This window comes from Thermobia domestica, chromosome 16 (assembly GCF_964235325.1).
Source record: "Thermobia domestica chromosome 16, izTheDome1.hap1.1, whole genome shotgun sequence".
Taxonomy (NCBI): Eukaryota; Metazoa; Arthropoda; class Insecta; order Zygentoma; family Lepismatidae; genus Thermobia; species Thermobia domestica.
This window is the reverse complement of record NC_137469.1, coordinates 93,317,469-93,344,776: the sequence shown is the minus strand read 5'-3', so window position 1 is coordinate 93,344,776 and position 27,308 is coordinate 93,317,469. Positions and strand designations below refer to the sequence as shown.

Genomic DNA, 27,308 nt, shown 5'->3' with positions numbered 1-27,308 from the left:
AGTGTCATAACAAAAGCCTAATTACTACTATGTACTTCAGTTTGTTTCACCTTAGGTGTCATGGTTATTATTGTACAGCATGAATGTTAAGGTTTACCAAATACTTGTTTTCTCAATTTTCATGAAGACTATGCTTGAAGATTTACACTTACCTATATTATTCTTTTCAGCTAAATTGGATCTGTTGATTGAAATATGCATCTTACATTTTCTTTCCCGTTGAATACTAATAATATTGTAGGAATTTTCCCCTTCTTACATAGTTCTTAAATATCTAACCTCCCGCAGAGGTAGTCAATATTATGAGAATGGGCCCTACGAGCTCTTGCTTCAACCTCATTCAATGTGTATCAAAGCATGAGTCTCAGAACTCACCAGAAGGAATAGAATCGAAATTGGGTGTGATTTAGGACCACAACGTGACTTAAGATCACATTTACAAATGAGATATAGTAGAGGTGGACTCTGAAATGTTAAATCTAAAAGTTTCAAAATTTACTGTAAACATCAAATTAGGGATTATAAACTGGCTAATTATATGCTAGCAATTATGACTGTGCCTCATGGTGTACTGAAGTTGAAATTAAAGGACCGAAACGCGAAGTGCTGCTGAAGGGTCACCAAGTGACGCGGAGGCTGGAAGTCCGTATCTTTTTTAGATTTTTGATTATGCCTCTGATTCGCACATTATGTGCGCAAAGTAAGTTTCATATATTGCATAAATAAATAACTCTTCGTTCTATTTTTCTAATGCAATATACTACTATTAATTACGGGTTTAATATTTAATAGTATTTTTTAATTTATGTTGACAGATTAGCCTAAAGGTTCTATAAAATGTGCCATAAGATACATTATTAGACTATGGAGTTGGTGTCATCGAAACGTCCGGTTTACGTCTAGTAGGAAACGCCCTTATTTAATGGATGAACGGAGGTAATGTCACAAACTCCGTACATGTTGAGAAAACAAGCTCGGTAACCCGATCAGTCAGAAGACAATGTGTTGGAGTCGTGTAAAAGTGCCCTAGGGAGGGCACAGTTACGAATGATTTTTCTTTACGAATTAAAACTAGGACATTCTGCACATCTACCTGTGAAAAATAGTAGTGCATTTGGACCAGAAGTGGTGAATGAACGCACCATTAGTTTGTGAAATTTCGTGCCGGCGAGGCGACTCGCGGCCACCGATCAACAGAATGTTCTGATTAGCACTCCAGAAACACTATAGAAGCGGACCTTCGGAAAAGTGTTTGTGCAGTTGCAGACGAATTAGACATTGCAATACCACTGTCATTCGGTGTCTGCGCAACCTATAAGGTATCAAAATTGGACCAACCGGTCATCAAGGATCGCTGTTTGAGGATATGTAGTTCTCTGAGTGTATAGACTAACCGGGAATGTTTTCTGCATCGAATTGTCACTTCTGATGGAAAATAGATCTGCTACAATTATAAACTGTCAGGACTATACTTGGATCGTGATCAACGTCCACGACAGTTTCCACAACAATAACTCCACCCGCAGATGGTAGTCTATAGTAGGGGTGTTCCCTCACGTATTTCCCCGTCGAGGTGAAATTATCACTGCTGATCGTTCTAATCCTGAACTACTTGAGATGCACCTCAAGAATCCATCAATAGTCAACAGATATGCTGTCGTCATTTTACAGAGCAATCAATGCACATACACATGTTCCTGAAAGGACGGTGCTCATTCTTTGAGTTGCAATATAAAAACCTTACTCACGTTATTTTTCTTATGTCTTTCCCACCGACTACCACCTCTTACGGTTTTTTGATAACTTCTTGGTAGGGCATAAATTTCTTGATGACTGGAAGGTTAACTTGTGGTTGAAGAGTTCATTGCATCGCAGATTTCAGACTTCCTTCGTTATGAAATCCAATCGTTGGGTGAACGATGGTCGCAGTGTTTGTCTGCAGCCAGAGACTGGCTAACCATAATTTTCATTTTTGGACCTTAAAAGTAATAGACGTCAGTCGGACATTCCAGTGGCTCCAGCTCAACATGTATTTCTTATAATTCATTAGTGTTGTTTTCTCTTTAGGTCAATGCAAGTCGTTCAACTTGATTCGAAAATAAAATTACTGGATAGCCCAGGCGTTGTATTTTCTTCAGGCTCAAAAACAGATTCATCAGCAGCCTTGAAAAACGCAATTAAGGTAGAAACACTTGAAGATCCCATAACACCTGCCTTAGCTATCCTGCAGAGAGCAAACAAAGATCAAGTAAGTTCTATATATTTTTTAGAGAAATAGTATGTAATTTATTTCGAAGTAAACCATGTACGAGGAACATTCCGAAAGTGTTTCGTTATTTTTTTTCACACGTAAACTTTATTGCCACACACAAATACACCATGGCATCGTGAACCATACACCTTGCACTATTTTTCGACATAGTTCCCATTGACATTGAGACATTTGTCGTAGTGTGCAATCAGTTAATAATAATAATAAAAAAAAAAAACACTGATAAAACTCGGTGTCCTGGTATGCAAGGAATTGTCACAGCCTGCTCCACCTCAGCATTGTTTTAGAAGTGACGTCCCGAGAGTGCGCCTTCAATGCAGGGAACAAGTGAAAGTCCGATAAAGCACGATCGGGGCTGTAGGCAGGGTGATCCAATCTCTCCCATAATAATAATAATAATAATAATAAATGTTACCTGTTGTAACAGTTTTCTGAACTTGCTACTTCAATAACATTGTGTTCTGGAACTTATTTTGGGTAGTATTTAATACACGAATGAATTTTGAGTCATTATACGATAGAACTACAATTAAAATTTATACATTCGAAAATTTTGCATGTTTTTCTACCAAAATTTTGCAATTTTTTTAAAACCAAAATTATGCTCCTAAAATTTCTGTTGATTGCTTTATGATTGTAGTTAGTTTGATTAAGTATTTGATCAGTTCAACAAGTCAAGTTAAAACATTTGATTATTAATAATTAACTGTTATTTTTACAACAGAAATAATAGCTTCAGTTTCAATACGAATTCGTTGCTAATTGATAGTTCTAGTGGTATATGCTCGAAAAAGAGAGAAACAGTGTGAGCTACTTATTTAAAATTACCGTGTTTACTCGCGTAATAGTTGCACTTTTTGTACCAATTTTTTAATGCTAAAATCCAACTGCGATTATTACGCGAGGAAAACTGTCGTTCAATTATCGCTCCGATCAAAACAGTTTCAAATTTTGATACATACAGCATTGTGTAACTTAAAAAATAAAATTTAGCCTACACACAGTTAAATATTAAGACTGTAAAAATTAAACTAACAAAGAAAGTAAACAGATGAAGTGGTTGTTAACAGATGCTATACTGGAATGAGCCATACTTAAGAGGGGGACGCGCAGAATGGAGGATGAAGTAGGTTGCCTGATCTCTTGTTGACAGATAGGTCACAGTGTTACGTGTCAGTAAACACGAAAAGTTCTTTTGCTTGGACTCCCGCAAGATAAGTAACTTCGGAGAAAGTCTCGTTCACAAAGACAAAAATCCTGTAGACTGCCACTTTCATTCGTGGTTGGCGAATGTTTTTACTTCAAACTTAAGGTGTGACTTATGCCAGTAAACACGGTATTACATAAATCTCAGAAAATAAATATATCAACTATAGATTCCTGTCTTTCAGCTGGAGGGGGCAAATGTTGAAACATAGTCTAAATCATTAAGCGTTAATGATTCTTGACAATAAATCGGTTCATGATCGGCTCATGGATTGTCAAAATTTGAGAATTATATTAGTAAAACTTTTTTTTATTTGTTTGTTTGTTTTTAGATGCTCTTGTTGTATAATATGAAAGATTATTCTACTCCGATGGATTTTTTGAGCAAGAGAGCGAGTAAAATGGGAAGATTTTGTAGAGGTGGTGTGCCTGCCGTCGAAGAAGCTGCTCGATCTCTTATACAAGACTGGAATAGGTAAATATAAAGCCTTCAATAATTACAAAACAGCATAACGTCGTTAGCATACACTGTGGTTTCTTGTATTTTTATACTATTGCTGACATATTTTGCATGATTTTTTTTTTACATGCTCGAAGCGAAGAGGTAATGACGTCACAGTTAAAATCATGGGTTCTGCGTAGTCTGCAGTAAGAGCCTTGCTTATTTCTGTTATTGTTTTCATGAAGCTAAGGCATGCTTGAGAAGCAGCACTGTACTCAGTTTAGATGTACGTTTCTGTATAGCTGAATAGAATACTATATAGAAACGTACATCTAAACTGAGTACAGTGTTTTAAGACAGACACCATCTGGCACATTTTGTTAAAGCAGAACTAACACTATAGTACTCGCGCCGAGTCGTGAAGCTTGACCTAGATCTACCGATTTCACCATCCAATAGGACGCGAGGGTGTGTTCCAGTCGTCAACCCCCACCCATCAAATTTTGTCAGTGTCTTCTCTCGCGCTACACGGAAAACATCTCCCGAGAGTATAGTATTGACGGATTGGCGTCAAATTCCGTTTTGTTAATTCTTTTTTGTTGCGTTATACTTTCGTTGTTACTATTCGTGCTATTGTTACCATTTTAGAATAGTTGTTACAGTAGTTATTGTTGTGCAGTGTTATTACTGGTAATTTTTAAATGGCTTTTTTATATACTCGTTTACTATGTTTTCAAAGTTTGGCAACATTGTTGGTGAATTTAAGCTGTTCGACATTTCCCCAAGTGTGCGCTCGGGAAGCGGCTCCACGAATTGTGCCGAACTTTTCCGATGTGTTGGAGCTCAAGCAAAATATTTCTATAATTGGTTTAGAGCCCAAGCTTCACGACTCGGCGCGAGTACTATAAGAAGATAAAAATTCTTTTACGATTTCCATGGGACATTAACGTTGAATATAAGTTAAGTACGGTGTTGATTACTTTCATGAATAAGACGCGGCAGAAGGTGAGATTTCGAAAGTACGGAAAATTCCAGGATTTTCCACGTAAACCTTATTGTATGTTTCCTTTGCTTTACTGTATTCATTCAGTACTTATGTAATTTAAAAATGATTCATTACAATCGGTTGTGTTAATATTGAACGTGAATATATCTATTTATAAACACCCCACTTCATTAGACTCGTCTCACAATTCACACATTCTCTACCACAGCTTAACATACAGCGACAGTAGTTCTCTTTTATCACATTTGAAAGGTAACCTTCAAAACCAGTGTTACAATCCTGTCAACAGTTGATAACTAATTTATTATATCACTAGGTATATCCGTCCTGGCATTTTTCCGGACAATATAGCCACAATCTGAGTCTTATGCTCTTGTCAATTTATAGAGTAACAAAGATGTTTCTCTATTACAGTGGAAAAATTAAATATTATACCGTCCCACCAGAGAGTTCTGAAGATGATGTGCATGTCAGTGCATCTATTGTCCAAGAAATGGCTGCGGAATTCGATATAAATAAATTTAAATCGATGGAAAAAGAAGAGTTCCGAACTTTACCGCGTGTTCTTGTGTGTGATACTATGCTCGTAGAATCGTCGGGACTTGTGGATGCAGAATTACAACCAGACTTAGGGGAAGATATGGTGGAAGACTCAGAAAATATAGAACCTGAAAATAGTGATGGAAAATCTGAAGCAGAGGAAAAAATGGTTGAAGATACAGAAAATGTTCCCAAAGAAAATGATGATGATTTGGTAAGATAAGATAGAAAATATAGAATTTAATATTTTGATATGTTGAATTACGGTGAAGAGTTGGTGTATATATATATATATATATATATATATATATATATAGATAGATAGATATAGATATAGATATATATAGATATATAGATAGATAGATATAGATACAACTTTATGAGAAAAAGGCAGTTGAAGGTTTCAAGGAAGGTAGCCATACATGATTCGATTCTACAAGTTTTAAATAGCAAGTTAGACAGAGTTTAGCATGTCCTACAGCAAAGAAGCTCAAGCTACGGGTAATAGATGACATCAGCTCTCATATAATGGATTCCCTTCTTACACAAAGCCCATCATTTTATCAATCAGTCAATAATCTGGACCCCTACTCTTACTCAACATTGACTTTGTGTTATCCCTTTATATATTTTGGGTCCCTAATCTCACCCGACTAGGTGCATACTAAAAGTATGTGCCGTTTCGTTCTAATTTCCAAGTAAAAGGAAATACAAGGAACTAACCTGTGTTTATTTTTTCAATAAACTCTCCCTCTTTATTGATACACTGTTGCCGTCACTCCATTCATTTTGTGTAGCATGTGCTGTAGTCATCTTTGGGAATATGCTTCAGATGCTGGAAAATAGCACATTCCAGGGCTAAATCTAGTGAGTAGGGTGGTGTGGTGGAAGTTCAATCTCATGGTCAGCCAAGAATGTAGTCACAATATTAGCACGGTGTGACGGTGCATTGCCCATGTGGAAGATGAAATTGTCATTTGCCATTTGAAGTCGTTTCTCAGTCAGTTTTGGCAAAAATTCTGTATCCAAAAGAATACGTCAATACTCGTCCATAATTGTATGACCTCTCGGAACAGGGTGGGACAATATCACTCACTGGGAATACCACAAGGTAGCGTACAGCACCTTCTCATTGGATGCCACCTGACGAAATTCTTGGGGGGTAGTGAATCTGATGTTTCCACTGCATCGATTGCCTTTTTGTTTCTTGGTTGAATAATGGAATCTGCGATTCATCTATTGTCATAAGAAATTGCGTCCTTCCCTTGTGAAGTGTGTTAAATTTGCACACTTGATCGAATCCTAGTTGCTTCTTGATCGTTATTAAGTATTCGTAGAATCCTTAAGCAGTAAGAAGAAATTTTCCTTAGTCCCAGTTCATTTGTAATTATTCGTTCTGTTGTTCCCATTGTTAGCCCAAGTGTGTCACAAAAAAAAATCCTTCAAGATAACAAGCCTTCCATGATGAAATTCTCAACACTGGTAATGGTAGCGTCAGTAGATGCTATTTTTGGACGTCCAGATCCCTGCTCATCTTCCACACACGTTCGATCTGCTTTGAATTCAGACAATCACTTCCTAACAGTGTTTTCTACAAGAGTACTATCACTACACACACCCTCCAATTGGCGATTAATATCGGCTGCACAATGTCCAGCTGCAGTGAAGAATTTCACAATTACCCATTGCTCTTCAATCAAAAGTTTTATTTCCCCGAGAAGTATCAGAAACACGTACCTGACGAAATTCACTATGACTCAACTGCTGCCACCTAGTAAACAAAACCTGCGCTCCTTAGAGACGAAGGATGGACATCTCGGACGCCGTGGTTTCTTTCCTGACATGACAAAAAAAAATTTGGACTTCAGAACAAAATGGCACGTACTTTTGATGTATACCTCGTACTATTAATCATGAGAGCAAGTAAAGTGAAACTTGAGCTTCAATTTCCCGTGGTTACTCATTCATATTTTAGGTTCTTCATTAAAAAGAAAAGAAAACTGTTAGTAGTAGGAAATTAGTGTAGGAGGTTAGGTTAGAAATGTTTAAAAAATAGCACTAGCCAGAAGAAGAAAAGGAGGACGAGAGTTTTTGATGTGGTTAGAAACAGTTGTTGATTTTGAGTTTAGACAGATTGAAGTTTAGTTAATTGATAAAGAGTAAATGGAACTTGAAAGAAGTTAGATGTAGAGAGGAATTAGATAAAAGATAATTAGCAGAAGAGAGAAATGATTGATAGAAGTGAAGTAAGGAGTTTGTTAGAGTTGTAATTGTACTTGTGTAAAAGTAACAATAAATAGCTGAAGGCAAGAAACATATGGAGACATTGGGCGCTGGTATGTTATAAGAGAGATATTTGTAAACTATCTCAGGAGATAATAAATTAGCGGGAACCTAACCTAACAAGTGTTGTCTTGAATTAGAGAACTTAACCTAAATAGGGATTAAAGATTACATAAAAGTTTTTACACCTTATCAAAAACTTACTTTAAAAACTTTTAAGTCTTCACGAACAAAACAAATCATGAGCTCATATTACAGTTTATCAGTGTTACTTTCATTTTAAGAAAATACGTATAAATATAGTGAAAAGTTGATATACAGAGGTAATAGAGTTTTAACAATTGAAATATTTCAGAACAGGTTTGATTAACGGAAATAAACTTTCTACGTATGGGTATTTATTAATTTTATTTGCCCTGTCTCACTCAGTTTCCAGGTATTTCTACACTTAATCTTACGTCTGATGATAACCCATTAATTTTTTAGTTTATAGTAAAGTGTAAAGATGAGGTCTACTTCATTTGTCTTGACTACCTTAGTGTCTAGCCTCCGATGTTGTGTTCTCATATTCTGAAAGGTCGAGTGGCATCTAGTATGCGCCATTCCGTATTTTTTTTTTCCACAGATGTTTAATAATATTCTGTAAAATATTGTATGTTCTGTGTTTTTGTCATTCTGTCTACTTGATCCGTTTGATTTGAAATGCTTTAATTTTTTTGTAACATCAATTAATTGTACCATTTATTTCAGCATTCCAGGGCGGTGATATCTAGTAGGGGCCATTTTTTTTTTCAAATTTGATATATTCCTAGAGACTTTATTGTTATCCCATCCTCATCTCTGACTTGATTGGTATTTCTTTTTAATTAATTTGTTATGTTGTAATGTATTACGTTGGTGCGAATGAAATGTCCGCTTTGACGTTTTGGGGAAAACTCATCTCAACACAGAGATGAAATAAGGTTTTGCGTATAACATCACAATACACGTTCAACAAGTAGCTGGAATACCCGGCCAGTTAGGAGGCAGTGTATTGTTGAACAGGATCGTATGAAAGTCACCGTGGAGAACACACAATTGCGATTGACTTTTCTTTATGATTTCCTGGGACATTCTGCACAGTAAGTAGAAGAAAAAAATGCATTTGGGCTCCATTCGCTCTTAGTCAAATTTCGTCCCGGTGGCACCGATTGGCATGTTGGGTTGAGCTCCTATGGAACACTATGAAAGTGGACGCTCTGAAAAGTGTTCGTGCCACTATAGATGAGTTAGTCATACGCCATACGCCGGTTCTTCGTTCCCATGGACTCGGTGAGGTGAAAATTTGGTGTCTTGGGTTCCCCATGGGTTGACACTGGACAGTAAGAATCGCCGGTATGGAGGTGTTCAGTTCTTTGAGAAATAACCCAGAAAGTTCCCTGTGTCGCATTGTCACTCCATATAAAAGTGGATGTGCTGTGATAATCGTAGAGAGTAAGAACAATGGTTGGATCATCAACATCCAGAACGATTTGCTAAACCACCTCCAAACCTTCAGTAGGTGCTGCTCCTGGTACGGTGGTCTGTTGTAGGAGTGATCCATCATATCTTTCTCAGGCGAGGTAAAACCAACTATACAAATCGTTGATACTGTCTTTAAGAAATATCAGCTAGTATCGAATTTAGACATTTTAGATTTTTGCCGAAATTGCAGAAAATGTCAGAATTACAGAAATTTATTCTTACACTTCTGGAGATGTCACTTTTAAATTATAAATTTACTGTAGCTCTTTCGTGTTTGATCTTAATGTTTCTCTAGGGTTTGATGTTGGAGTGAATCGCATGAAGCCTCTTTCCTGAACTAGTTGCAGATGGTTAGATGACAATAGAGCAGATGGAATTGTGATGCAGTTCAAATAGTTTTGTTCAAATCCAAATTGTAAAACAATTATGAATTCTAGAACTAATGATGTTTAAAGATGTTGTTAAAATAGTTTTTATTTTCTCTCTTATGAACATTCAAATCTAGAAAGAGGATTTTCTGTCAGTGCACAATGTGTAGCAGATAATTTAAAAGTACTAACCTTGGTACTGCTCCGACTTGTATCCTATTCATTAGCTTCTTCGAGTAGCCTTGAGAAACTATTCGTAAGGAAATCTAGGATTCATTATCCATGAAATCCTCTTAACCATTTTGTTGTCATTGATTAGTTCGTCTTCCGAAACTCCTATAGTTAAAAATAATTTCACATTGGTTGAGAATTTAATTCTGTCCTAAATCGTAAACAATTTATTTGATAATAGAGAATCTCACCTTCGGTAGTCTCGTGTGTCCACGAGCGTACTATCAATGTTTCTATCATCAGCTATGATTTTGCTGACTAATCCATTAATTAAGGTTATAACAGGTGTAAGTTTAAAGATGTTATTGTTTAACGAAAAAAATGTCTAAAGATTACACACATATAACAATCAATAGATCTGATTAAGCTGAACAATATGATATAGGTGAGTAAATCCTTATGTGTAGTTCTGGAGAAAATGTAGAAATAAGTTTCTTTGTAAACCAATAAATTTATGCTGCATGCTACCATTTAAGATGAAATTCATAGATCAATACACTCTCTTTCTAGCTTTTAATTATAACGTTAGCAAGATAACAATACACATTATGGTTATTCTGCTGGAATAAATTATTTATTTATTAGTGTACTGTATATGAAAAATATACATTAAGTGGTGGATTATGTCTACTGTTGGATTTCCCCTAACAGTAATACTTGTAAACAAATGCTGAAAAGTGGAAAATCAAACACCGGATTCCCATCTTTTTCAGTAGCCCTGGTTGAGCTCGAACTGCTGAAAAGAATTTATGTTCAACACTTGAAAACAAGTTCGCGCTGTTATAAGCAAAGATGTGGATCACTATTTAAGCTTTTAAATGTTCTAATATTTAAGTATATCAGACTTACTCCACGCCTCCATTGCATCCGACTGCGACTGCCTACATTGGATGCGAATGCAAATTACATTAATGTATCTTTTTTAAAGATACAGTTTAAATTTTACGCTTGAAAAGTCGTATCTTAAGCTTTCGTGGATGCGGTACAACACACTACCGCTTACCCCTCAACTAGAAAGAATTTCTAGTTTTTGCCATACTGTGCTACTGCCAGAGTAGATCTAAATATAATTTTGCTGCTGATTAAGGAATTTATAATCCGTTTGTAGGCGCTTAGTGGCGCAATCGGCTCCTTCATTCACTTACCTTTTACTATAATATGCCTGCGCGATGACTCAATTTTAGAGGGTTCACCTCTGGTGCTTGGGATCTCTGGTTCCATCCCAGCTCGCACCAACTTAGATTTGTTGTGGATAAACACAGTGTGCGTGGGTTTCTCGGGATTCATCCGTTTCGTCCCACTTCCTTCATTTCACCATAATCATCCATCTCAGGCATGTACGCAGGAAATTATGTCAGGAGGGGTTCAAGGCGTTTGGAGAGATCCGAAGTCAATATGGGAATAAACTATACTAAAATTTATAAACTCACTCCTAAAATAAAACTAAATTTACAAGAAAGTCGGAGTTTCGGGAGGTCCGAACCCACAGGACCATTCTCTTGGTACGTCTCTGATCCATCTCATCATCACCGTCTCCCTTAGCTCAGTGCATAACAGGGACGTTAAACTAAGAAGAAACCATAATATACCTGGATAACATTGATAATATAATATAAAGATATATAAAACGTCATTCTTTTACTAAGGAGAATAGTTAAACACTCACACATAGAAATGAGTTCGATCTTCAACTGAAACTTGTCTTTATTAATATGAACAATGTTCTGTTCAGAATCAAATATTTTGAATAAATAGACGTAAGAAAATAGAAAATCTCGTTTATATTATTCTCGTTTTTTCTAAAATATGTAATTGCACTTGGTATAGTTATAATTTTCCCTAAACACAGCTTCTGCAGGCACTTCCGGCGCTGAAAATGGCATCGCGTGGACTGCAGACGACGCTTCATTCGCAATAGTTCGGACAAACAGTGCCAACATATTGGGATCTTCCACATTCGTAACTTTTCGTCGGTCTTCGTAGTTCGCAGTTTGGATCTATGGGAGGCACTCAAATTCATTTACACTTGTTGAGAAATTTGTATTCGCATTTGGATGCAATGGAGGCGCGACCTTAGAGCTTTATTCTGTGTAAAACCTTATAAATAGGGTGATCTTTGTTAAAGGAATTGTTCTATTTTCGTAGATTAAGGGAGACGTAAAGGTAGAAATTGTGAAAAAGAAGAAATCATCTGACAAGCAAGAACCAAAGAAGGAAGATCTGGAAATGAAGCAAGAGGGAAATCAAAAGTTGAATAAGATTAGAAAACTTCAATTTAAGAAGCTGAAGAAGGAGAGGGCGAGAAGAGGTAATGTCAGCGATATTTTGGGTTTATATTGACTTTTTTCCAAGGGGATGATTAACCCCTTGCGTTCTAGTGACATCCATGGGGATGTCGTGAAACCGTATCCTTTATTAAAGGTCGTATTAATCTTGGAGATGATGAAATTTTTTTAGTGGTAACAAAGTAATTCTCCTTAAGTGGAAGCAGCTGACTGACAGAAAAGGGAAAAAATGTTTTCTCTCAGTAGATAGCAGGCCTTAGTGAGCATTCAGTTACGACACACACGTGTTTGTTTTGACGATAAACAATTGGCAACTTCGAGATCGAAAAAAAAAAAAAAAAAGAAAAAAAAATTGTCTTTGATCTCCGGTCAGTGTTTCCAACATGAAGCAGCACAAAATCCCTTCAGAACATCAAAATTTCCCTTTTTGTATTCTATATATTTCAGCTGTTTTCTTCACTATGGCCGTTTTCTAGGTAGCATGTACTTATAAATGAGTCCAAACCTTTTCCTAAATTTTGTAAGTTTTAATATTCTTTTCATGCGTTTCTAATTAATATTTTAATTTATAAAGAAAAACACTGAATGTAAATTATAACTACCTCTCCTAGAATTCGTTCATTTTGTCTTAGGTGCTTCATTGTTGCCAGGTACCGGCCCCATAGTGATGCTTAAGGTTGTACACGCAGTCACGAAACTTCTTTTACATTATTAGACAACGTATCGGACATAATAGTTCGATCTTTTTATTATATAGTTTAAAATGAAAAGATTTCATTTGTATCAGGCCGAAGTGCGCAAGTGAATTAACTATTCTTTGCCTTTAAGTGACATTATAGACATGAGCCAAATTTTATGAAATAATTTTGGTAAAACATGGAACAAAATGCTATTCGACTTCTAGCTGTTACGAATTTCCAAATTTAATTCAGGTTGTTTAGTCGTATGTAATATCATTCAGAAACTAGTTTTGTCCATAGATGATGAAGTTTCGTGAAGAATTTTGACAATCAGTATCTTTCGAATCATATTAATGCTTCGACAACCTGGAACTAGCTGTATCCTTTTCTTTAGCATCCCTAATATGTTCTTTGATTCTAGTATCAGTACTTCTTTTGGTCATACTCATGTACGCGTGTCATGTTCAAGAAATTTATTTGATTGTAGATTTCTAACTCTGTGATAAACTTTATTTTTTTAAATGTATTTTGTTGTATTTCTCTATTAAAGTTTCCAAATCTTCCTTTCTGTAGACCAATAAGTTATCATTTACATACCTATGGGCGTGTCTCAGTGGTAAAGGGGCTCACCTCTGGTGCTGGTCCCTGGTTTGAACCGAGGCCAAATGAGTTTGTATTGGATAACCGGGTCCAGAAGTTTCCTCGGGTACTTTAGTTGCTTCCCATATACTTATTCCACCAATTCCTTCATTATCACTCACCTTCAGTAACCGTCGGAACGCCAAAATGAGGTAATTTTTGTATATTGCTCGTAAGAAATGAGTTTTGTTTTCCGGAATAGGCGCCACATACATCGACAGACTCGTCAGATGAATAGTATTCACGTTGTACTATTTAAAATATTGAGAGTTGTAGCCTATTCTGGAAGAAAGAAAGAAAAAAAAAGAGAAAATAGAAAAAAAAAAAAAAGAAAGAAATTTACATGGATCAAAAATTACCCATCTTGGCGTTCCGAAGTTTAATCATGCTTATAGGGCATGCCTTCTTTAGCCTACAGGGTATAACATTGGTTCGTAGAACTAGAAATTTCATTTACAATGTCTATATTTTATGAATTTGAACTTAACTCATTGTTCAAAATTTTTGTTTCATCGTAATACATTATTGGACATGGCTATTTTTAAAGTCAATAATAAATTGTTCATTAATTCATTAATATAAAAAACAATTAAGAATATAATATCTACTTGCATTAGGTTTCTTTAGATGTTCCATGTAAAATTTTAATTGACTAAAAATATTCATGACTAATAATGAATTACTATGAAACAAAAAAAATTAACAATGAATAAGTTCAGCTTTGTGTAGACTTGCAAATGATATCTTATTGTTCCACAGAAAGGAAAATTTGGATAATTAAAAGGAGGGATACAACATAACACATCCAAAAATTACCATGGAGTTAGAAATATTTAATTAAATAATTTTTTTGGACATGGCGTGCGTTTCTGAACGTACATACATAAGTATGATAAAAAAATCACATTAGAATCAAAGAACACATTAGGAATGCCAAAGAAGAAGACACAGATATTTCCGGGTTGTTGAAGTATTTACATGATTAAAGACATACCATTAAGGATGTCAAAATTGTTCAAAAAACGTACTGTTTCCTGGACAGAATATTTCTTGTATTCGTTAAGGACAAAACCAGCTGAATTAAATTTGGACGAAAGGTGCTGTGACAAACAGTGGAACCACATAAATTCATACGAGCAGATAAACGGAGTTGCATATTTTTGTTTTCTGTCTTAAGTAACCTAAATTCTTTCATAAAATTTGGTCATGTCTATAGTGTTATAAAAGCAAAGAATAATTGATTCATTAGCACGATTGGAGTCTGGTTCAAATGAAATCTTTTCTTTTTAAACTGTATCAGAAAATGTGGAGATACGTTGTGTTGGAGTAGAAAAGAAGTTTATTGATTGGTCGTACAACCATAAGGCCTTTCGCTAAGCTCAACCCATTAAAAAAAAAAAAGTGAATAACTTAAAGACAATGAAAAATATTAAAAACTAGCAGAATGCCCGTTCTTCGCACGGGAATAATACTTTCATTTTGGACATAAAGGGAACCAAAACTGTCACCAATCAACTTAGGGACTCCAAAAACTGCTAATTCAACACTAATATAGGTCATTTTCAATTATTTTTACATGTCACTATAGGGACTGAATTTAGATTTAAACGGCATTTCAGTGACTCCAAAGACGATGGATTCGACACTAATATCGCTCATTTTCGATTATTTTTAAGTTTCTCCCCCTCCCCTAAGTTGCACCGTTAAAGTGAAATAATAAAACCCATCCCAGAACGAAACATCTTCTATGTTCAAAATTTGATTGAGATCGGTCGGGTGTTTCAAGAGTTATTAAACATTTTTATATATATAGATATGGAAAGTGAGCTACAGTAGTTAATATATATGAAGTACCATTAAATAAGCCAATAACTTTTTCTAAACCTTTTCTTATAGACCAGAAATTCGGATGCGCATTATGACGTCATAGTTATTGGTCACTCAAATTCATATACTATACACTTATTGAAAATAATTATTAGTTCATGTAATATCGTTTTGTAGAGATTATCTGGCTCACTTTCTATATTTATATTGTTCATTGTTTTTAAGTTATTCACTAAAAAAAGTTAAAAAAATTGGAGTGAATTTGTTAGAAAATAATTTTTCTATTGTTTGTTTATGTGTGTATTCGTGTCTACTGTGGTTCTCAGATGTTCGCTTTCTCGGGACCAAGGTGCGTTTGAGTATATCACCAGTTTAACCAGCTACAAGTCTATGTGGCCATCACAGAAGAATAGCTCGCAACCGGGGATGCACTCACTCGCTCCATAGTCATGGGAGAAAGGATCGAACTCAGAAGCCTGCCCTACAAGTGTATCATCTAAATGAAGTTTGCGCAACGGAAAAAAAAAAATAAAGAAAGAAACTCGAAAATTTGGAAAAGTAAATAAAAATAAAAATCTCAGGATTCGTGACATTCACTGATGGGTTCCCCGTAACGTTTCACTCATATCATTTTCCCTTCGATGATTCATTTATCAGATTGATAGGAAGAGGCACTATTTTGATCTCGACTAAATCATGTTTTACTATAAAATTTCTACTCTACTGTATCTCTGTTATATGGAATAAAACATAATTGTCAACCAGAAGCTTTACTTGTTTCACCGAAGCTTTATACAAACTGTTTACATTTAGTTTAGGGGCACAACAATACATCGCATTACACTTTAAAAACTATTTTGTTTATTTTACCGTGCATGTCACAATTCGTGACTAGCCATTTTAAAATATTACATGCACACATACTCTCATAGCCTTCAATTTATTTCACATATTCCCAATATTTAATACTTTTATTAATAGTCACTTATTCTCGACTATATCAAGGAAAGTGCCTCTCATTGGCATTCATATCTTTCATTTAAAAAAAAAAAAATCATAAAATCTTATGTTTTAGCTGTTCACAGCAGCTACTATTACTAGGCACCCTTTTCCATATTTATTCATTTCTTGCCTACACATTCTGTTACAAAAATACACATGAAATCACTAAATCCTTAACCTACTCTAACCTAAGACACATTCACACTACACACTCACACCAACAAATTTGTTTATAACGTAAAAACGCTTTGGTTGGCAGTCCAGGCCACATTTCTTTTAATGGGAATTTGTTACTTAAAAAAAATGTATATGAATGTTCGCACGGTGTAGAAAAACCAATTGCCCCTATCGAAAACTTGTGACAAGACGACCCATCGTGCTTCTTTTATCAAAGTACAGCTTCGGTTTATTTTCTCATACTTTACGGATACGTTAAGGTTAAAAAAACTTTTAGAAAAAAATAAAATATATTGAATATATGTTCTATACCGGAGAACGTCATTCCTATCCTATTTGTCTAGCTTGGTTCTAATGGACAGCCAAATGATGCATAGCCAAATAAAAAAAAAAAAAAAAATCACAACAATAATAAAGAATACTGCATATAGCCTTACCCAAGATTTAGGCTTTCTTTGAATAACAGGAATTTAGATGGTCACTCTAAATGAAAATTTTACACTCGCATGTATATTCCGTCAGTATTTTGTTCTACCTTTTATTTCCCCCCCTTTATAGATAAGCCTAAGTCGTCACATATTGTCTCAGTAATTGTATAGATCCTACGGGAAAGGAATTTACGAAGACATAGTTATATTATTATGCTTCACTGAACACCATATTCCAACTGTATAACTTGGTGAATTTCGAGGTTAAAAAGAAAATATTCATAAATCCAGGCTACCAAGTTACTTCGATTGAAACCACTTTAGAAACAAAGTAAACATTACTTACATTTCGGATGAGTTTATATGCAAGAAGAATCCAATGGTTGTCCTTACGAGTACCAGTTCCTGTTAACCATTCTTATTAATTTTTGTGATGAATTTCATGGTTCCAGAAGAAAACAACTATCACTCACATCCTTTATAATATACAGTCCAACCTGAACCAGTTAATGTCTATTAACTATCACGGTTCTTCCAAAAAATCAGGATCCAATTATGTAGAAATCAGATTCCGTTCATAGTTCATGCAGACAACTTACAACATTGGGCTGCTTCGCTTCACTAATTCCCCTCGCTACTCGCTCCGTTCCGTTCAAACAAATAACACAAAAATATCGCAAATTTTGCAATCGAACCTTTTTAGCTCTTTTAGTAGAAAAAAAACCGTTCTGGAGCGGCTTCCTTTACCACTTTATGCCGATAATATCTGACGGGCAGTAACTGAGGATTGCCCTCTTAGGCTGACGCCATTACAGTACAACAACAATGTGACGTAACAGTCTGAAGATTGAAATGAGCTAATTATCAGAGAGTTCAAAGGAAAGCGACCAATTATAAATAATTCTGTAAATCTATGCTACTGGCGTCACACAAGACAAGAGTGAAGATGATGCACCAAAACCGAGTGAATCTTGACGATTTTCTATCAAGATGGCTGAAAATCTAAAGAATTTTATGAAGAATAATTTTAGAATAAAATTTTTAAAGAAAATTTTGGGAGAATTTTCAGAATGTTTGGAGATACGAAAAGCGTTCTACAGATGAAAATAAAAGAAATAAGCAGAATATTATTAAAGAAATATAGGAAATTAAGATAGAAATGAACAAAACATAGACGTTAAATACGAAATAAAATCCTAACCTATTTTAATGCACGTCCTAACTTAATCCTACCGTCTAATATTACAAGAAAATTAAATGACAACATTACATCCTTACATATCCTATATTATATTTTATGCTACACTATTATACAGGGCGTTCGAAAATTTTCAACATGATAACTCCATGTTGGGAGGTATCATCTTCCGCGGTCCTTGGAAGAAAAAAAAATTTTTTTCTTCTTACATCATGAATACACTAACATCATTTATCTACACTAAAAGGAAAATAAACATCATTTATACTAATCTAAATCTCTTACCCTAATTAAAATCCTAAAATGTTTTATTTACGCCTTTGAGCTTTCATGGATTCTCTGCCTCGCCAAGAAGTTGTTGTTGTTTCAGATCTGAACATCGAAAAAGTTTTAGGTTGTCGTAGCTTTGCACTCCAATATTCTCTCCTGATAATGTTTGAAGTTGAGCTGAATTCCTGTAAAGTTTAGTTACCAAATATGGTCCGAGATATGTGAACATGAAGTTTGAGAATACCTTCTTTGGTACCGATGATAAGTAATGGGTCTTTAACATTACCAGAGAACCTTCTTTTATCTCATCTTTTCCTTTCTTTTCTTCTTCTTCTCGGGGAGTCAGGGAATCCATCTCGCAGTTCGCAATCTCCCCTACTGAGAACTGCGATATGCATTTCCCGTCCAGTTTTCATTCGTTTGACTTCCGACTGACGTTGGTGCGAACGTCGGGTGAGATGGGCACGATCCCGCCACAGTCGCCATGTTCACCCCTGGGGAAGGTGTTGTATGGGGTACACTACCCCCTCCAGGTGGTGGTACACCCGATGCATATGGCGGACTCGCACGCATCCCACCAGAAGTTCCATTTCCATTTGGGAAAACCTGGGATCCACTTGGGTAATTCCCGTATTCTCCACTATTTCCATAGCCATAGGCTACTCCTGGCCCCTCTCGGTATGGGTCATACCGCGGTCTTCCCGGGCCACGACCTCTCATATTTCGGTTGTAGGAATTTCCATTCCTCCATCGATTCCTGTAAGGATATCGTGATTTCCACTCTTCCGTACTGGAGGAATCTCGTGAATTACTCATCAGAGTGTTTTCCTTAGTCTCTTCGGTTTGTGAGGACGACTCCTTGGTTTGTTTCCCTCCTTTTCCAAACTTCTTTTGGACCATTACTTGTCGTACGAAAGGTTTCCTCCATTTTTTCTCAGTCACAGCTCCAGTGTGTTCTGGATAACCCTCTAATTCGGTTAATTTTAAAATTAACTGTTATGTGGATTTGGGTTCCACAGCTCTTAATAGCTTGGACTCATTCGGAGGCAAACAGTCAAGCAGAATTTCGATTAGCTCCCCTTCATCCGGATGATGCACGACCGCATAATACTCCGCTATCACCTTCCAGGCGAAGTCTCTCAAACGAGGGTATTTCGACCGGTCATATCGCATGTTTTGTACAAATTTCTTCTGTAGGCGCTCCATCCGTAAGGAGAGAAAGCTGTCCCTGAATAATCGAACAAAATCATCGTAGGTTCGTATCTGTTCTTCGACCGTTTTATACCAAGCTCTAGCCCCCTCTGTCAAACAACGTGGCAATAATAATAATTTTTCTCGGTCAGAAGCCTCTAACAATTGGAAAGTCTGTTCCAAGTTCTCGAGGAATAAACTGCCTTGTCCGAATTCCCCTGTAAACATGGGTAAGTTCCGAATTTCTGACAATCGGATACTGATATGTTTGTTGCAGTTTGCTGTGTCCGTACGTCCATTGGTGTTCTGAGGAGTGCCACACTCTAATATGGGGCCCCTTTCCGTCGGTGAATTTTGTCCAAAAGTTACAATATTATTTAAATTTTGAGCTAATGAAGATTTCTCGGAGATGGTAGTCCCCGTATGATTGTGCCCCTCCTCCAGAACTCCAACGCTCGTACGCACCCCACTCGGAATAACCTGAGCTTACATTAGTGGAACATGCGTGAGTTGGCAACACTGATGTGGCAGACAGGTCACACTTGTCAAAGGAACGCGCCTAATTACCCCTTCGTTTCTCTTTCCATCAATTCTTTCATTCATCCGTCTCACCACCTCATTTGGCATGTGACTAGAAAGTTGGGTGACATTTCCACAAATTGCATCCCTGGCCGTTGACAGGCACCCTGACACCGTCACTGTAGTGATGGTTGCAGTTTCCCCAACCGAAGATACTGGAACCTCCACTAAAGCATCAGAATCTGAGCCGTCTGAATCAACGGATCCAGTATACAAACGTTTCCTATTTCCCTTAGGTACTCTATTCATGACGCGGTTCGTAAGTGTCTGTACTTTGATCTCAAGTTGCCGATAGTCGTCTTTTTGTTGTGATTCGAGACGTGAAATTTCCTTAGCTAGAGAGTCACATCTACGATTCACGGTGCATTCCGACAGACGCAACTCCTTTCCCACACCCGTTACGCGCTCATCCATTGTTTCGCGATAATTTGTGAAAGTGGACTGAAGGTCCTGGACGTCTTGACGTACCTCCTCCACGTCTTTACTTACACGTTCGAACTTCTCTGTGATAATGGTATTTGTCTCTAACTTAAACTGTTCAAACCGATTATTGAGATCCTGAATGCTATCAGTTACTTTAGAAAATCTGTCATTTATCTGTCCTAACGCAAAGTTTACATTTTCGAATCTAATATTCACATTAGCATTAACTTGTTCTAACTGATTGTTCATATTAGCATTGACTTGTTCTAACTGAGTACTAACATTACCAAATTTCTGATCAAATTTTAGACTTAATGTTTGAGTAAATTGCTGTAAAAGTTCAGCTAAGTTAGACGTGGACTGTGACTCTACCAATTCCTGCACTACAGTATCATTTTCTACCTCGGTCACCTGCGGAGGAACTACAAGTGAACCCCTCTCCGTGTCATTTTCTCCATTGGACGCCGGCAAGTCTACCTGTGCCGCGCGTTTTACAGTACAATATTTGCAATACCACGGTTCCACACTTTGTTGCAGTTCTGTGACTTCCGTTTCCGATAATCCCTGGCATTGGGAATGAATCCACAATTGACAATCGTCACAAAACACGCTTACTCATTCTATTAGTTCGTCACAACAACTATACTTGTCCACAGACTGATTGGTCTCACTTAACTTTTTACACGACTTTTTTGTTTTTACAAACTTTCATAAAATTCCCCGGATCTACCAATTACTCAGACAATATGCAACTATTCCTGCTCATCTATAAAGATTTACCACTTTCTTCAACTCGCTTTTTTTTTTTTTCTCCATCCTTCCTTGAGAATGATATAATCGAAACATTACAAGTTCCATCACCGGATATCATCCTGGCTGGCGTAGCAAAATTTGTTAGATAATAATTTTTCTATTGTTTGTTTATGTGTGTATTCGTGTCTACTGTGGTTCTCAGATGTTCGCTTTCTCGGGACCAAGGTGCGTTTGAGTATATCACCAGTTTAACCAGCTACAAGTCTATGTGGCCATCAAAGAAGAATAGCTCGCAACCGGGGATGCACTCACTCGCTCCATAGTCATGGGAGAAAGGATCGAACTCAGAAGCCTGCCCTACAAGTGTATCATCTAAATGAAGTTTGCGCAACGGGAAAAAAAAAAATAAATAAATAAAGAAACTCGAAAATTTGGAAAAGTAAATAAAAAAAAAAAAATCTCAGGATTCGTGACATTCACTGATGGGTTCCCCGTAACGTTTCACTCATATCATTTTCCCTTCGATGATTCATTTATCAGATTGATAGGAAGAGGCACTATTTTGATCTCGACTAAATCATGTTTTACTATAAAATTTCTACTCTACTGTATCTCTGTTATATGGAATAAAACATAATTGTCAACCAGAAGCTTTACTTGTTTCACCGAAGCTTTATACAAACTGTTTACATTTAGTTTAGGGGCACAACAATACATCGCATTACACTTTAAAAACTATTTTGTTTATTTTACCGTGCATGTCACAATTCGTGACTAGCCATTTTAAAATATTACATGCACACATACTCTCATAGCCTTCAATTTATTTCACATATTCCCAATATTTAATACTTTTATTAATAGTCACTTATTCTCGACTATATCAAGGAAAGTGCCTCTCATTGGCATTCATATCTTTCATTTAAAAAAAAAAAAAAATCATAAAATCTTATGTTTTAGCTGTTCACAGCAGCTACTATTACTAGGCACCCTTTTCCATATTTATTCATTTCTTGCCTACACATTCTGTTACAAAAATACACATGAAATCACTAAATCCTTAACCTACTCTAACCTAAGACACATTCACACTACACACTCACACCAACAAATTTGTTTATAACGTAAAAACGCTTTGGTTGGCAGTCCAGGCCACATTTCTTTTAATGGGAATTTGTTACTTAAAAAAAATGTATATGAATGTTCGCACGGTGTAGAAAAACCAATTGCCCCTATCGAAAACTTGTGACAAGACGACCCATCGTGCTTCTTTTATCAAAGTACAGCTTCGGTTTATTTTCTCATACTTTACGGATACGTTAAGGTTAAAAAACTTTTAGAAAAAAATAAAATATATTGAATATATGTTCTATACCGGAGAACGTCATTCCTATCCTATTTGTCTAGCTTGGTTCTAATGGACAGCCAAATGATGCATAGCCAAATAAAAAAAAAAAAAAATCACAACAATAATAAAGAATACTGCATATAGCCTTACCCAAGATTTAGGCTTTCTTTGAATAACAGGAATTTAGATGGTCACTCTAAATGAAAATTTTACACTCGCATGTATATTCCGTCAGTATTTTGTTCTACCTTTTATTCCCCCCCCGCCCCTTTATAGATAAGCCTAAGTCGTCACATATTGTCTCAGTAATTGTATAGATCCTACGGGAAAGGAATTTACGAAGACATAGTTATATTATTATGCTTCACTGAACACCATATTCCAACTGTATAACTTGGTGAATTTCGAGGTTAAAAAGAAAATATTCATAAATCCAGGCTACCAAGTTACTTCGATTGAAACCACTTTAGAAACAAAGTAAACATTACTTACATTTCGGATGAGTTTATATGCAAGAAGAATCCAATGGTTGTCCTTACGAGTACCAGTTCCTGTTAACCATTCTTATTAATTTTTGTGATGAATTTCATGGTTCCAGAAGAAAACAACTATCACTCACATCCTTTATAATATACAGTCCAACCTGAACCAGTTAATGTCTATTAACTATCACGGTTCTTCCAAAAAATCAGGATCCAATTATGTAGAAATCAAATTCCGTTCATAGTTCATACAGACAACTTACAACATTGGGCTGCTTCGCTTCACTAATTCCCCTCGCTACTCGCTCCGTTCCGTTCAAACAAATAACACAAAAATATCGCAAATTTTGCAATCGAACCTTTTTAGCTCTTTTAGTAGAAAAAAAACCGTTCTGGAGCGGCTTCCTTTACCACTTTATGCCGATAATATCTGACGGGCAGTAACTGAGGATTGCCCTCTTAGGCTGACGCCATTACAGTACAACAACAATGTGACGTAACAGTCTGAAGATTGAAGATGAGCTAATTATCAGAGAGTTCAAAGGAAAGCGACCAATTATAAATAATTCTGTAAATCTATGCTACTGACGTCACACAAAACAAGAGTGAAGATGATGCACCAAAACCGAGTGAATCTTGACGATTTTCTATCAAGATGGCTGAAAATCTAAAGAATTTTATGAAGAATAATTTTAGAATAAAATTTTTAAAGAAAATTTTGGGAGAATTTTCAGAATGTTTGGAGATACGAAAAGCGTTCTACAGATGAAAATAAAAGAAATAAGCAGAATATTATTAAAGAAATATAGGAAATTAAGATAGAAATGAACAAAACATAGACGTTAAATACGAAATAAAATCCTAACCTATTTTAATGCACGTCCTAACTTAATCCTACCGTCTAATATTACAAGAAAATTAAATGACAACATTACATCCTTACATATCCTATATTATATTTTATGCTACACTATTATACAGGGCGTTCGAAAATTTTCAACATGATAACTCCATGTTGGGAGGTATCAAGTTTAGATAAGATCATTATGTGAATGGGACTTGGCGTTCTAGGAGAGGGAGTTATAGTATATTCAATGTCTTCCTTTATAAATTAAAATTAAATTAGGTGTACACACACATGAAATTTTAGAAGATTCACTCGTACTTGAGTTGGAGGTGCTACCCTGAGGATGACCACAGTAAAGAAAGTACTTGAAATGTCATCGTCATCATAAGTATTCTGCCATTATTGGCAGATCACTTGCTGCAACCGAAAAGTTTCCATGTTGTACGGTCTTTCACTAAACTCTTCGTCTTCACATACGATTTTTCTCTTTTGATATCGTCCATTAATTGTGGCCTCCTTCACCCTCTAGCACATCCCTCATGATACAGTTCCATCTTTGACAATGTCCCAACTAGTTTCTCTTTTCTTGATATTTAAAATTGTTCTTTTCTCCTCTACCATTTATAACACCCTCTCATTCGTTTTCCGCTCGACCCAGCTGATTCTTTCCATTCTCCTCCACATCCTTAATTCGAAAGCTTCCAGTCGTTTTTCATCCTTTTTGCATAATGTCCAAGTTTCTGACCCATACAAGACAACACTACAAGTGTTTTTCTCAACTCTTTATTCAAGATCCCACAAAACAATATTTTCTTTCTCCTAAAGGCTTCTTTCACCACTCCTATCCTTGCTTTTATAAAGGTAACCAAGAAAGTTCTGTCACCTTTTGTGGAGGTCTGTGTTCCATTGGCCCTCACACCGTGAATTGGAAGCGAATGGAGATAAGGCGAAGGTCAGTTACTGGTGTGGGTATATCCAACATTGGTTGTGGCAGTTCAGTTACACCCAGGGGCGGATCCAGGGGAGGGGGCGATCGCCCCCTCCAGAAGAGAAAACTTTCTTATTTTATATATATATAAATAAAAGCCATCAAAAAGTTTGAACCCTTAAAAGTAGCAGTATGACAACGCCCCCCCCCCCCACAGAATTCGGTCCTGGATCCGCCCCTGGTTACACCGTGACCTTGCGTAAGGACGGAGTGAACATGCGACCTCTACAGAGCATCATAAGGGCGCGTATACTGTACGAGCTCAAACTGGGGTCAAACGCCACTGCACTGGGGCGGAAGATATGCCAGGCCTTTCGGGAGGGTGTCGCGAATACGTAGACAGTGTAGCGGTGATTTAACAAGTTTAAGGATGGTGACGGAATTCGAAGGCGCATCGCGTGCTGGAAGATCGACACATGTACGAAATTAAGATCTTTAGGCAGCAATTGAGGCGAACAGTGGCCAGAGGTGTGAGGAACTGGGACTATAATTCAGTGTGAGTGGAGAAACCTTTCGGCAGCATCTCCGTCAACTTCGGAAGCGCTACAAGTTGGATCGATGGGTCCCACATGATTTGACTCCGGGCCAAAAGGCAACGCGAGCAGACACCTGTGTTTTGCTACTTTAAGGAAGGAGCCATTTCTGGATAGGATGTTGATATTTGATACGAAATGGTCCTGTACGAAGCTCCACGGCGCCGTCAGCATTGGTTAGCATTCCATGAACCGTTCCAAAACAGACGAAACCAGCACAGCACGAAAAGAAGATCCTGTGTGTTTGGTGGATTGCTCGCGGTATCATGCTTTGGGAACTGCTACCAGGTGGTCAGAGCATCAATGCAACTGTGTACTGTCAGCAGTTGAGCCGTGTTCAAGAGAAACTCAAAACTCTGGAGCCAGCGCTTCTGAATCGCAAAAGGGTCCTTCTGTTACATGACAACGCTAAGCCCCACGTGGCTAGGATGACCCGGGATACAATTCTACGCCTTAGATGGGAAACAGTATTGCATCCGCCATTCTCCCCGGACATTGCACCATCCGATTATCACCTGTTCCATTCCTTGGACAATCACCTTCGAGGACGCCAGTTCAAATCCATAATAGAGATGCAAAAAGGATATGATACTTTCTTCGCTTCACGGCTCCCCCAAGATCTCCCACGATGGAATCCATGGCCTTTCAGAACGTTGGCAGAAGGTCGTCGATGCTGATAGGGACTATTTTTGATCTTCCAGATACGTCTTCGGTGACATATCGATGTTCGAATGTGGTGGGTGAAAAAGCGACAGACCTTTCTTCGTTACTTTTATATTTCACGTGCGCTATGACACATTTAGTTTTTCAAACGAAAAACAATTGTCCCAGGTTCTTTTGAATAAACAGGAAATTTTACAAATAGTAATTTTGAAATTACTGCTAATAATACAAATAAGCATGGAGAAACGGCAATAGAACCTATACTGGACTGAGTAGTATTCTATTGTAGACTGATACTAAACCGTACATGAGTTTGCTCAGAAATCTTAATACCTGTTTTGTTTCAAAGTTTTATTTTGCGAGTAGGATTATAATAAAACAAAAGAGCAACTTTTATGTTCGTTACAGTACTCATTAAATGCTTATATGGTAGTGCTTAAAACATTTTACTTGCGGATGTGAAACTCTTGAATAAAATAGTTCCCACGCAACAGTGATAATGTGATTAAAACTGTCTCTGTAAACGGGAGTAACTTGTAAATGACTGTAGTTAATTTCTGAAAAGTCCTGTGTCTATCTGATGCTAATACATTCATTGTTTTGTGTACTTTCAGAAAGAGAAACCTCATCACTTGCTGGGGTGTTGGAAGGAGTTTCTCTGACGACAGAAGATTACGATTTTGATGTTGATTTTAAATAATGTGTATATATTTAGTAAATACTTTGAATAAAATGAGTTTCTGTGCTCCACACATTTAGTTTCTGTTGCTTGAAAGCTTTTGTGATCTGTAATAATAAATACGTGCGTTGAACGCTTCAAAACGCAAAATTGAGTTAAGCGAGCTAACCCTGTTTCTCAGTTGTCACCATATTCAATTCGATTAGGAGAGAATGGAAATGTGTTCAGTAAATAAAGTAGCAACTTGGAGAAACCTGGAGCTCGTTAAAAATAAATAAATAAGATAAAAATAAATAGATTTGACAGCAAAAATGAAAAGGGGAAGGAGAAAGATACGACAGTGGATATGCAATAACAACATGAGAGTCGCAGTAAATACGATCACAAACTCAGTGGAGAATAAAAGATACTGAATATCGCACTAAACTTTCTTGTTACCATTTTTAAAATTGAAATATAAATGAG

The 27,308-nt window shown here is 36.6% G+C and overlaps 1 protein-coding gene across 2 annotated transcripts in view; it reads left to right on the top strand.

Moving 5' to 3' along the window:
* The window catches only part of Ns1 (Nucleostemin 1), a 68,568-nt gene extending 41,654 nt beyond the window's left edge, over window positions 1–26,914 (top strand). For both annotated transcript variants that reach the window (XM_081742756.1, XM_081742755.1), the window contains 5 exons: window positions 2,068–2,248; window positions 3,811–3,953; window positions 5,341–5,680; window positions 11,997–12,159; window positions 26,779–26,914. In XM_081742756.1, coding sequence (XP_081598882.1) covers window positions 2,068–2,248; window positions 3,811–3,953; window positions 5,341–5,680; window positions 11,997–12,159; window positions 26,779–26,864 — 913 coding nt within the window. In that variant the 3' untranslated portion in view covers window positions 26,865–26,914. The remainder of the gene's footprint in view (window positions 1–2,067; window positions 2,249–3,810; window positions 3,954–5,340; window positions 5,681–11,996; window positions 12,160–26,778) is intronic.
* Window positions 26,915–27,308: the final 394 nt, after the last annotated feature.